This window comes from Pelecanus crispus, chromosome 5 (genome assembly GCF_030463565.1).
Source record: "Pelecanus crispus isolate bPelCri1 chromosome 5, bPelCri1.pri, whole genome shotgun sequence".
NCBI classification, from domain to species: Eukaryota; Metazoa; Chordata; class Aves; order Pelecaniformes; family Pelecanidae; genus Pelecanus; species Pelecanus crispus.
In genome coordinates, this window is record NC_134647.1 from 22,533,270 (window position 1) to 22,547,370 (window position 14,101).

General features: G+C 38.8%; 1 protein-coding gene across 1 annotated transcript in view; it reads right to left on the reverse strand.

Moving 5' to 3' along the window:
* Positions 1-14,101, reverse strand: part of STK39 (serine/threonine kinase 39) — a 104,215-nt gene that overhangs the window by 33,703 nt on the left and 56,411 nt on the right. Inside the window, exons 11-13 of the mRNA XM_075710886.1 lie at positions 7,743-7,865; positions 7,588-7,620; positions 5,543-5,610 (exon numbers count right to left, since the gene is read on the reverse strand). Of these exons, the coding sequence (XP_075567001.1) occupies positions 5,543-5,610; positions 7,588-7,620; positions 7,743-7,865 (224 nt within the window). The remainder of the gene's footprint in view (positions 1-5,542; positions 5,611-7,587; positions 7,621-7,742; positions 7,866-14,101) is intronic.

The window sequence follows — 14,101 nt, forward strand, 5'->3', positions numbered from 1 at the left end:
ATTTGCAATTCTTAACTATTAACCATTAACAAGTCTCCTAATTTAACATGAAATGTCTCTGTTATTAATCTAAATAGTCAAGGCCTCTGACAGTGACCTTCCTAAATCTGTAACTGTAACAACTCAGTGGCTAGACTGGAAATTTCAAATCAAGGGTGATAATTCCTCCCCACCGCCCTTCCCTGGTGGTATGAACAGTCCCGTCGGAAGACTAAATCACAGGCAATTGCTTTAAACCTCTCTTTGCAGAGCTCCTGCCAGGGTCCGCTGCCAAGACACACAGTGTGAACAGCCTCAGAGGAGAAAGTTTGGGTTACAGACTTCATTCCTCCCCACTCTCAAATTCCTCTTCCTCTGTGAGGCTGAGGATACTAAAGCATCAGCATTTCAACATAACGATCGCTCAGACAGTCTGGGTCATAGTTACATGCCATGGCAACAGATCAAGCAACAACTGAGAACCAGTATTTTCAGTTCATTGCAAAATTCAAGCACAGTCTCTTAATTAAACTTGAGCTTTAAAATACTAATGGTCTGTATTAAGTATTTAATACTAGAGCCTTTCAAAAGCTTCGCATGGAATTACCTAAAACACACTGCTGCTAATTTTACTTCTGGGGCAACATACTCCAAGACACAACAGCGCAAAAGATAGAAAATAAATTGGAAATGCCATCTCCAACTGAAGAAGCAACTCTGACAGCAGAGAGTATTTTTACAAGTTAGTCCCACTGAGAAAAATGCTAGAACAAAAAGGTATTAAATACAAGTTAAGGATGGAAAAATCAGATACTTAAGTTGGAAACTATCCAGACTAAGAGAGTTAAACACCAGCACTTGTATAAAGAGCGCCATGGGATTCTTTAAAGATTATTTCAGAATGTGAGTTGTGCTTCTCATCCACAACAAGGCATTTGCACTAAACAGAGGCTGGTGTTAATTTGGCATTCCCTACTCAATTACTGAATGAGTCCAACCCTGCTCTGCTTGGCAAAAATAACAGAACCTGACCATCCAGTAAAAGAATTACTGAAATGCATTGATTCTTCTGCCAGAATTCCTCCTTTGGGAAGGTAATTTTTAATTTTTATGGGTACTATTAACCTTTTTTGGAACATATTACCAGGAAAAAATGCAAAACTATCATCTAAAGTGTGATGGGTTTTGGTGTAGCATAGCCTCATTGTAAAAGAGGGGGGAAAAAAGAAAAATCAAGCCAAAGGAGCGCTTACTGTCTGCCCAGCTCCCTCACTCCTGATGAAGGCTGCCCATCTCCCTAGGCTTTGCCCTGTCCCAAACCTCCAGGCACTGCTCTTCAAACCTTCTGGCCCACTCTCTGAAGACTCATATTAAGTTGTCTCTGCCCATCAGGCTCTAAGTGTTTGCATCAACTTCCATGACAAACTCTCTGCAACCAAGGTAGTTCCCCAGCCAAAGACTGAGCAGTACCACAAGTGCCATCAGAGTTTTCTCTCCACCATCCCTTCTTGCCTGCAAACCCTGGGGAAATGCCTTCTCCCCTCAGGTCCTAGCCCAGCCAGCCTCCATCACATATGAAGAGCTCCTTCCCATCTGAGATGCTCACCTTTTGCTGTCCCCTTACCCCATGGCCCCTCTCTGGGGAAGCAAAAGGAAAGCAGTGAAGAGATGAGACCTTCCTGAGCCTTCTCTTGATGCGTTTACTTCCCTTCCCCTCTCATCCTCCCCATCAGACAATTCATTCCTCTTGTGTTTTGCTGGTATTTACATTTTTACTCACATTGCTACTGAACTTTTTTTTTTTAAACAGTAATTCTCAGCATCTAAAACCAGTGTGCTCTGAACTCATCAAGCTACTGCAGTTTACATAATTTGACTGCCTCAAGTAAATTATTTTAAAAGAAAAAGCTTCCAACATTTTGGATGATATACTGAGCTTTGAGTCTTCAAGTCTGGCATCTAATGTTCACAATGTTTATCTGAGTATCAAGCTATACTTTAAAAGCTATATAATAGTAGCAGATGAAGCATCACAGGAAATTGTTTCTATCCTCACACTGTAGCTAACTTGCTCCATAATAATATGGTTCACAACTTATGGTTCATTTTAACAAATCCCATAAAAATCCTCTGATGTGCTCAAGTCTCTATCAGCTATATGACTTAATGATCAATTCACCAAAAGACACGAACAGAATAGTTTAAAATCTACAGTGGAGGTGGATAAATGCAGAAATCCCTGTGAGGATATTAGCTGTTTACTACCTTACAATCCCAAGGGAATGCTGAATGACACAAAGCAAGTCACCTACACCATTTTTATTCACTACAAATGCCAAAACTAGCAGTATTTCTACTTTCAGATGCTCAAGAAATGTTTACTCAGTAAGTTAATTACAACAAAAGAGAGCAGTTAGGGGCCAGAGGATCTTTCTCCATATACAGCTGCCCTAAATGTAAGCTCATTCACCCTGCAATGATCCCAGCATAAGGACAGCTGCACACAGCTGGAATGGAGAAGGCAGCTTCCTCTGTAACCCTGGACTGACCATGAGTGACTGAGGGCCTCCAGGTTTACATCCTACGATACAGGAAATTTATTTTTCAAACTTTTAAGAAGGAACCCCATACCACTGCCCTTCTGCTAACAAAACAGAAAAAACAGCTGAATTAGAGCAAAACAGATGACAGCAATCTTTCAAGCACTATCACTTTAATATTCTGAACACTACTGTCTTCCCAAAAAAGCACTTCTGTAGCTTGTCACTTACATTACCTTGTGTGGTACAAACTTGTCAATACTTCACTGGAATGCCAGCCTCAAACCTGCTCTGGCCTTTGTTTAGCAGAGTGGGAAGGTCCACACTTTGGAGCTAGGAGGAAGGCTCCCATGCCCATGAAGCAGCACTATACTGCTACCACACTTGCTATTTCTCCAGAGCTGGCTTTTCTGAATTTGCTCACTGCAGCTAGACCTAGACCCAAAAATGAAGAACCCAGGAGTCCTCTACTCTCGGGTCCAACCACTCACTGCCAGGCCAAGGCCACTATTAATGTGCCTACAGTAAGGTCAAAGATGAAAAGCATTTAACAGAATATACTGACAGATACTTGACACTGACAGGGAAATGAGCTGAGGTAACTTGCCACAGGTAATCCGATAATGGAAGACACGTAAGTATCTTGTTAAAAGTTAACAAATAATCATCAGCACCTTTCCCCAAATAAGGTTTCTGTTGATTTACTGAAGAACAAGACATTCAAATATAATTCTTGACAAGTATTCAGCAGACTACACAGCCTTGCCATGCTCACAGCAGCCTCAGATGTTCCCCTCCTGGGGTCAACAGTGAAGAGTCAGCACAACTATTCAAATGCCATCAGAGGTACTTTGCTAACACAACATATATAGCAGCTGCCCTGAATTTCTGCGAATGTTCCATCAACAAAATAACTCTTGCCTTTAAAGTAGCAAACATAAAGAAATGCCTAAGTACTAACTCTGAATCTGCACCACTGGGCAGAGGTATTAGGGAGTTTGTAGCCTTTGTTCTCAGATACGCACTTTGCAAAGTCCCAACTAAAGGAGAAGAATGCTGCTTGGTATACCCCGGACTCCTATACTCCCCCAACCATCTACACGCACACATTGATTATGCGCTAGCTCTGACCCTACTCACATGCTCAGGTTTCCATCAGAAGGAAACCCAGACACACAGTGCAAGGATGCATAACTCAGCCCACCTCCTACCACTGAGGCAAGACACAGCCAGAGCTCACATGAGGCCAGGAGTTTGCACCGCAGAGCATTTTTCCCTCGAAAGTAAGTCAGATTAAATTAGCAACATTCACTCTGCAAAATTCTGTATCAGATTTTTCTTTTTTCAAGACACCACCAGCAGTGTTCCCAGGCCCCAGAATGTATCTGCTGTTCAAGACCATTTTGTTTTGTTTAAAGAAAACTTTCTGGTTCCTAAAATTGAAATTCTTGTTTCTTCCCTCTCTACCAACAACCATCTAAACCTTCATAATTGTAACACATTAATCTAGTTACTAACAGACTTGCTTTTAAGGAGGGAGAGGGAGGGAATTTTTTCACCCATGAATTAAGAGAATCCTTAACAAGAACAAAAGTTCATTGTGCAAATAGGAGTTTGGAAACTCAGGTCTCCTAGGATCAATCTTCCTTCACTTCTGGCTTAAGAGCTGCAGAAAACTGAAAGCATAATCCCTGACATTTCACTGTACTTGCAGGACTAAAATGTTTGCCCTGTGGATATGCCAACACTGCAAGTAACTGGGTAGAAGCTAATCACTCTATAGGTTTCATTGTAATTTAAAAATACCCAAAGCACCTCACTAGTACATCCACATAGCAGTATAAATTGGTCTGTTTTGTAAATGGTTTCATCTACCTGTCTGTCAGCAGAGAAATGAAAAAGAATATTGATAGGATAACTGGGCAGTTATGTAAATCGGACAAATAAACCGATTCCAAATAATCTCTAAGTCTCTTCTTTCCCCACAATAAAATTTATTACTCCTCCCTTCAGTAAACAACCTTTGGCAGCCACGCCAAATTTTTTGCAGCTGTCAATACTAGAAAAGTAGTCAAAGAAAAGGGAAGATAATAGATTTTGGAACCTGGCACTCATTCTGTGTAGGGTATTTTTTTCTTCTGATTACTAACAGGTTTTGATGTTACTGTTTTAAAGCTACTTGTTATGCATAAATCTGCTATTTGTTTCTAACATACTGGTTGTAATTTTGTAAATACTTCTCTATTTGACTTTTGATCTTTTTGTTAGCATAAAAACCCCATAACATTTAACTTTTCCCCATAGCAATAATAAAGAGTTTACAACCTCACGTAGATATCCTGTCAATACAAACTGGATGTAAACAAGTTTTAAAGTGAGTGGCAGTAAGTTTTTTAACCAAGTTAGTGATTTAAGGAAAATGGCTGTAAATACATAAAAAGTTATCAAAGCTTCTGTGAAAAAATACTTTTATCCAAGAACTAGACTGCATAATTAAACAGTTCAAATCATAGTTATAAACTGATTTTAATTAAAAGCAATCTGACTCATTTTAACTATGTATAAATTTAAGTCAGACAACATATTTGTATCCATTTTCTAAAATATCTGTCACTTCTCCACAGTGGCTGATCAAACTTGCCAGTGAAAAACGTTTTGAGTAGGCAAGTTGTAATACAGCTATAGTTTATTTCTGTCAGAGGCTGACTGCTGAAGTGTGAAAGAAACTCATTAAAAATCTCTCACTGTGATCCTGCATTGCAAGGAAGAAAAGAAAGAAAATACTTAATGAAGGGTACACCTAGCCTGAAGCCACATTCATACTCTGCTTTTCATTTTACACTATTTCAGTAAGCAATTAGAAGACAGCAATTAGTCACAGAAACACTATTCATACTGGTCATACTGGGAGATTAAAGAAGTTAACACTTATTTTATGTTAATATTATGAAAGTAATGATGGAGATCAAGAATAATACAGCCAACTAAAAAGGAACACTAAAATAAATAGAAGAATCTCTTACCTTAGTCTTAAGACAAGATTCACTGCACATGGAACTTCACTATATTCATCCGTAACAGCAGGCTGAGACTATTAAAGAAAAAAAAGCAGAAAGTCTTATAAAGGGTGCCAAAGGAAAAAAAAAAAAATCCCAAAATACTTGCCATGCTAACAGTTTGAAGTTAGCACAGAATATTTTACACATCCTTTAACTCTCAAAAACCTTTTAAACGCTTTCACTAACACAGTCTAAAATATAGCTGATACCAGTAAAACTGCTATATTTCAGTTAGAGAGATACAAATGATAAGGCCTGCATTAAAGCACCGAGTGTAAAAGCTTTTAATCCACCTTGCACCAAAGCTCCAATAACCTATTAAATAATAGGCACAGAGTGAGAATACCAAACTACTACTCACATTATTTTTGTGTAACAGTTTTGGTTGTTAAGGAAGTCTTGCATCTACCTATCTGCAAAGAACTAGCAGCATACCAAAGCAGGCATCACAGCTTGGAGAATGTCTTTCACAGAGTAAAACCAGCAATATGGATCTCTTTCACACTATCATTCCTCCCTCACGCTATGATACACTCCCCAGCCCTCAACTAACATTCATATCAAGTTTCAAGCAAAAGTGTATCCTACATACAGAGTACCTCAGGGTCCTCTACCCTACTATGATTTCATACCCAACTGGGCATACTGTCACCACTCACAGAAGCCTGTTCAAAGGTTATAGTCAAGTCCTCCCAAAATAAAGACTTGATTCACAAATCTCATTTGGTTGTTTTCCAACAGTTTTCCCATATTAAAGCTACTTTTAAAAAGTGTTACACAAGATCTATATTTTACTATCTGTGTATTTTAAACAAAAGTTAATAAATATTTAAATAATTTTCCAAATACTTCAATCACTAAAAGGGGAGCAGATTTTTTTCTACTTCAATTACGTTCCTTCCATTCATATAAACTACTACTATTATTTCTGCGTAACAGACCTGTTATTTCAGTGTATAGGAATGTGCAGCCCAAAGACCAACAGGCACACACCGACAGTGACAAGCTGCACTAGTCTCAGTTCCAAGTCATCTTCTGGGGCATTTAGGAAAACAAAAATCAACAGAAGACTTCAAGCAGAGGCTTTTTTTTTCCTTCATAAACTAAACAACTCATAATAAAAGAGTTACCTGTATAAACTGAGTCATAAACTGCAGAACTCTCAATTTCTAAGACAGAAAAAGACTGTCTGGTGAAAGTCCCTTTTTTTTTTTTTCATACTCAGCTTACATAAAACATCTCAGACGCTCAAGCGCTATGTAAGCTAGCTCTGCAATGGAAGGACTGGGGTCATCACAGGAGCTAACAGGACCAAACCTGGCAGGAAGCCGTTAGTCTTTTAGAAGATTTCTATGACACCAATGAAAATCAGAGAATCTAAAATTGCAGGTGAAGTGGCAAGTGACATCCACCCAAAGAATACACATTTTTAAAAGACCACTTTGGCTGTAAGCCAGTAATGCTATTAAGCAATTATTTATAGCAGCGATGCTTCCCACACTCTCAGCACAGGGCCATGAAACTCAATACGGTATTTTATTCCTCTGAATTAATCTACTATGCCACAGTACTGAACTATTTTACTGTATATGGGATGAAGCATTTTAATTACAAGCTACATGTCATGATACAAATCCTAAGAATGAAAAATTATTTGGTGATCTTCTGGCTACTCTGAAACAGCCATCATTACTCTGACAAAAAGACAGCAATTAGTGTGATACAGTTATGAAGATTCATTAAAAGCAGCCAAATTACCTATCTTAACCAATTCTCCTGGGCACGAACATAACATGACTTTAAATTTCCTATCAATTTTATCCAGTGTGGGCTCAAGTTAATTGTTACAGGCCCAAATGCATACAGCTCTATCCTTACAAGTACTTGCCACGCAAGGCTGCAGAACAACACTCCCACCTCAATTCACATTTTTAACAGCAGAAATGAAAAAGAAATCCCTTCACTCAAATGCTTGGAAGAAAAAAAAAAAATTATAAAGACATTTTTACCTCCGTGTTCTCCTCTTCTTTCACTCTTCGTGACTGAAAAACAAATGCAGTCACATATGAGCTATGCGGCTTTATGCATTAAAGAACCAGGAATACTAGCAATTAAGACAGAATATCTTGCAGAGGTTAAATGTCATGTCACAAACAAAAGTTACCTTTTCCTGAGAAACAGCAGCTTTGCCTTCCTCGCTCTTCTCATCCATTTCATCATCACTCCATTCCCAGTCCCCATCTTCTGTTTTATGGAGGTGACCACTGGAACCTGGTACTCGTCTGACCTACCAAAATATTAAGTGTTCACCATTACACAGACAACTTTAGTCTTTATTGGTGTTCTGGTTAATCAGCAGTTCTTCGTTATTTTTATTCTATATGCTTTCACTAGTTTGCTGGAAGGGTCACTGGCATACTGGAATATCTGACCTCATGAGCCAGTGGGAACAGCTAAGCTATGCAAAATTCATACAAGGAAACGGGGTTTGGATATATTTTACAACTGCTTAGGAACAAGCTCAAGTAGATGACAACTGCTTATTATGAACTAACCCTTGAAATGAAAGGAAGCTATTCAAGGAAGCAGAAGTTACACAGACAAGGTTGTTCTTGGGGAACAAGTCTTAAAAACTTTATAATTGTTCTGCTAAAAAGCTTTAAAATGTGTAAAGGCATTAAGGATACTTTAAAAGTAAAATTATCCTTATTTAAAAAAAACCAAAACAAAACCAACCACAGCTGTATGCAGACTAAGGTAGGCAGGCAGGCACGCACCACACCAAACTAATTGGGCAAACTCCTGTAGATCAAACGAGGCTTAATAGGAGTATCCAGCAGCTAAATCTGAAAATCAAATACTCTTCTGATGCCATCCTGCTCTTTTTCAGAGCCTGACAACACGCTTGTTTTCCCCGGATCATATTCAGCCTATTTGAGCAAAACAAAAGAACATCCAACAATTCTTCCCACACCTTGGCATGCATTTATGAGACTCATGAGATAGCTGGAAGCACAGCACAATAAGCAGCAGCCCCACTGGTGTTTAGATTAGAATCAGTTTCTCTAATTATTTCACATTACTGAACCGATACACAGTTCCCACTGCAGAACTTCAAATGCTCTTACAGGTAAGCTCACCAGCACTATAAATTTGTAAGGCTTAAAGCATATCCTTTTGAATTATAAAAAAGAAAAAAAATTATTCGGGAAAACAGCCTGTACATTGGTAAGAGAATGAAAGGAACAAAGCATTAAGTGTTCACAGCTCACAAAAGGGAGAAATAGGCAGAAAAGCAGTTTCAGGCCAAGAACAACTACTGGAGAAGGCATCTAATAAAAATAACTTAAAAAAAAAAAAAATTAACTAGATGGTCTTAGCTCAGAATTGTACATCCTGTTTGCAAGTATCCACAGTAACATAAAACGGCCTGGTTCAGCTTTGGTTTCACAGATTCCTGTCTGCAGTGTTTTGATGTCTTGCACTGAAGTGTAGAGAGCACTGATTAACTTGGTTCTACCATTCGGATGGCTGGTGGCAGTGACAGAAACCCATTCTGCCAGAACAGCCACCTCACAAAGCAGGAAGATGTTAAAAAAAAAAAAAATTAAAAAAAAAAAAATCTAATTTCTGACTAGAAAAATAACTGTTTTTTCAACATAACGAAATTTACATAATGACTAAACTGGTATTAACCTTACTCTAAACGCCTCCAGTTGCTGCAAACCACAATGTGGGGAGAGATGCAGCACGTGACAGATTCCAGCTGCTTCTAAACCCCATCAGGTAGTACTTCACTAAAATATGTGGCATGAAAACAGTATAGGACAGTAGAAGTCTGAGCACACGAGCTTCTAGAAAACTGTGTGATGCAGATATTAACACAATTTTTCCAAAGCAGCTTTTCACAGAAAGCTGGAAACTTAAGCTGTTTCTCTACTGGATTTGGACCGAGCACAGTTTGGAGCTGGCTGGCCTGACACCACAACTGCAAGAGTTGGACTTAGGAGCCCTCTTTCAAAACGCTGTGCAAACACAAGCAGGTGTCTTGGTGTCTGTCTGCACTCTTTACCCCTCTTCCTTCCTTCACTCCCCAAACACCCATCTGATCCTCTCCCTTCCCTTTTGCCCATATAAAACTAAACTAGAGGAAAGGGTGAAGTTTCTAGAACCTCAGCACATTTCTGTACCTTCTTCAGTCCTTATGATATTCTTCCCTTGTATTTCTTCCCGGCACAACTGAGTAAGAGTGCCCTACTCAGTTTCTCCATATTCTGTACTCCTTTGGAACTGAGAAGAGGGGACACCTATGCAGGACAGCAGGGGAATATCCTACTCCATCACTTGAGGGATAAATTCTGCACTATTTTCCCCATTTCCCATATCAGGCTCCTAATTCACCAGTTTTAGCTCTAGCTGCCTCAAAGCTTGGTGAAAGAAGCTCGTGTGTGTTTGGGAGGGAGGACCAAGCAAAAGTCAACAGAAGCAGTAGCACAGCAATTTCTTACTCAGCTGCAATCAGCCCAGGCACAATCAGTGGGCTCTTACTGTCTACATCATCAGGGATTAGCACAGATACAAGGTAATCTAGCAGGCAATTTGCCTGGTGCTTGTCGATATAATTTATCATCCATCAAGGAACAGTCCTGACACAGGCTTTTAGCAGCACAAGCATTTTCCCAACAGCTATACACGAACCGACGAGAGGACATCAACCACAACCAAAAGCACACTTTTCAAACAAAATAGAATAGAATGGTTTACAGACACATGCACACACTACATTGTGCACTAATCAAAATCTCTTCTGCATCCATTTTCAGTCGTTCTGAAGACTTATTCGGAGTAGAATGATTTTAATGGAGCTTAATGATGCTGGCAGAGAGTTATGGGAGAAAGCTTTACTGATGAAGATGGAGTGCATTTCAAGTTTTTAAATAGATTGCCTTTTAATAAGCAATAAACAAATGGCTCAAGGAAAAGAAAATAAGTTACTGCAAAATAAAATATCCTGTTAAATTAAATTATTTTCTTGAAAGGTGTCTGAAGGCAGAAAAACAAAAGTTTAGACTTTTATTCTATTTCAATCAGACTGATTCTCACCAGCACACGTATTCACAGGAAAGAAATCATAATTTCAGCTATAGCAAAGTACCCAACCTATACAACCTCCAAAAATGTGAAGTTGTTGTCTATGACATTTTTTTATTGGTGGGTGTGCTTAATACTTGCATTTCTTAGCAAATTAATTTGCACAATTTTTGATTAACAGTGGCTTTGCTCAGGCTCAGTTCTGGTTAAAGCCACAAAGACTCAGTCACATAGAGAGGGCATGGACCCTAGGTGTAGGACAGAGGAAGAGCAGCGCACCACATCTGCAAATAAATTAATTGTCTCTTCATTCATCATAAACCTTGTACAGAGCTAATATCACATATTGGATGGAAGCATATTACCTTAAATTTCTGTTGTAATAGAAACTTATCATAACAGTCTTGATACTAGTACAGCGCTGCTCCTCTCCAGGTTTTTTTACTGTCATTTCCAGAGCACATTCATTAAATGTATATAGGTAGTAACACATGCGAAGTATTGTAGGAGACAGCTAGCATTTTACCATATTCAACTCACATTAATAAAAAACAAAAATATACCAGAAGAAGTAAAGGAATAAAACCTATATTAAACAGCTAAAGCTTTTTAGGCTTTGAATCTGGCACAGCCAGAGAACCACTTTAAAGGGCTAAAACAAGACAACTGAGACAATCTACTAGTTTGCTACCATGGGACAAGACAATCCCGAGACATCCATTAGGGCTGCACCAGGACCTACCTGGTGGTACTGTGAGCAGATTCAACCCACCAGCCTGGGAGAAAATTAGTCTTTTTTTTCTTTTCTGAACAAGTTTTGGGGTTTTTTTTGCAAGATTTGTGAGTTAAATCAGCCCATCTTGAGGTCAAATAGCAAAGACTGTAAGCAAAGAGGCAGAAACAAAAGCAGCAGTGAAAAAGAAGTTGCATCATCTTGTTTTGGCAGCAGAAATCCCTCAGGATCCTCAAAATCACATACTCCAAAACCCTTACAATGCAGTATCACTACTGGAGTGCACAATCTGCCACACCAAGTCTCCTCAAGTTTTCATTTGTGCTCTTACAGTTGTGCAGGTGACCCAATTGAAAAATTAATGTGGAACACATTTAGCTTGCAGCCAAATCATCTTTTTAATTTAGCTTATCATGAGCTAGCATGAGTGCTAGAGCCTGCACAAGAGGAGGAGCTGGAATATCATTTTCAGTAGTTGCCCCAATCATGTCTGGTAAGAAAGCATTGTAAATTCCCCAAAAGTGATACAGACATAAATATGAACAGGGACCAAATATATCCAGACACAGCATACATTTGTCTCTGTTCCCTTTCATGGACATGCTAGTTTAAGTTCTTTAAATGTCACACAATCTTTTGTCATTGCTCTTGTTTTATGCAGCCCAAATACTAGGCTTTCAGTGTTAGGCTCAGTATTTTTTCTTCCCTTCCTACATGCAAACACTATAAACATATTGTTGTCTTTTCAGCATTAAGAAAACCCTTTTTCCTAAGTATCTTTGCAGCTTTTTCATCATGAATTAATTTATACAATCAACACTGCACATCAGCACACATTTTTGCAGGGGAGTCGGGGGTGGTGGTAGTCAAACTACCTGCTTCCAGTACCTTTTTTTATATGCTACTTCCTCATATAAATACCACTTTTTTTCATGACAAAAACATAAATAGCATAATGCTGTTATTTTATGTTCTGGAACAGAAACAGTAGCATAGAAAAAAATTTTATAGTGTGGATACACACTCCATTGGTATCAAATATTTAAGTAAAAAAGACATTTTTACTTCAGGAAAAACTAATTTGGTATTATAGCAACATATTATTTGTACTTTCAGAAGGGATGCATGTAGGATAAGCATTTAAGCATGGTAATGACAACTGCAGAGTTTGGAGACCACAGTAGCACCACATTAGCTATGAATAAGCTGTAGGGGTCAGCACCCATTGTAACGTTCGTACAGTTTATTAGACTATGATCATCTGTAAGAGTTTAAGAACAGTCATAACCAATCCAACCAATAAGCTCCAGTTGTATCTTGGCTTAGAAAAGAAAAAGTAAGTGTGAAGGCAACCCTTCAGCACTTTATTTATTCCCCCAATTTCTAGTAATCCTCTTTTCATATTATGTTTGCTTTATCGAGACAAAGACACTTTAAACAACGTTAAAAGTCCTAAGACCTTTTGATATCCACGGGATAAAATTAAAGCAATTTTGTCTTCTTAAACAGGGCTTGTCTTTGGCCACCAAACACTGGTCTTTTGTGCTACCCCAAGTCCTAGTGTGCTAGGATGCAATGTATCTTCTGCTCCAACCCTTTTTTTTTCCCCCGTCTCACAAAGCACCACAGAATTAAAGTGAGTACATTTTTAGAAAGGTATGCCAAGTCACTATACTACAATCTTCAGAAGATTTTCACTTCATCACAATCAAGTCTTTCCAACCTTTTAGATTACTCAAGTGGTAGTCACAGAGTGTGGTAAAGCTCTGTATCCCTTTTGTCCTTACAGGCCTAAACAACCTTCAACACATGAAAAACCTTTTCCAGCAAGTACACTAAGGGCCTTTATAACAGGCCTGTGAGGAGATGAAAAGAAAAAAAGGAAAAAAAGGAACAAAGATAAGCAATCACTGAACTGCACAGGTGCCAGAATTGTTCCGTTAAAAATGCATCTTCATCAGGGTGGAAACAAAGACGGTGTTTCTCTATACGACATTCCCACATACTTTACTGTTTTGATTGTTTCCTTTCAATGTACGAGAACAGGTGTGCAATACACAGAAGTATTTTGCTGAAGAATAGTTATATATATACATGTATTGAACTGTAGCCTGTTAAGCACTCGGATTGCGCAATACAACAATGAGAATCTGTGCCTCAGGTGTCAAGCATTTGTAGCAAACCCATTACGGTATACCCATAGGGGGAGAGGGAGGGAAATGATTATCCCATTTTCTCTCATCAAACCGTAGTCCCCCATGGCAAAGCTTACAAATTCTTTCCTTTGGCAGTGGGCAGCTTAAGCTACTCTTTGAAATGCTGCAGCTTGTAAAAGTTAATGAAAACACTGCAATGGGCCAACACAAAAATCACTACATAGAAACGGTGAGGAGAGTTCATGGGGACTTGTTGGCCTACATAACACTCAACTGTTATCTAAAAAATAAACTAGATGGCTACTGACATAAGGTTGTAGACAGCTGTGTTCACCACTGCAGAAAGTATTCATCTATGCTTTGCCAATAATCTCAGCCTCAGTGGGTCACTGCAGGAACCTGTGGAAAAACTGATAGAAACAGCAGCACATCCGAAGAGATCACACAAACAGACAGCAATAACATCATCAAGAAATTTTCAAACAGCAAAGACATTCCTGCCCAAATTCAGAGAGACAAGGCAACATGATGAACGCCTCAGAG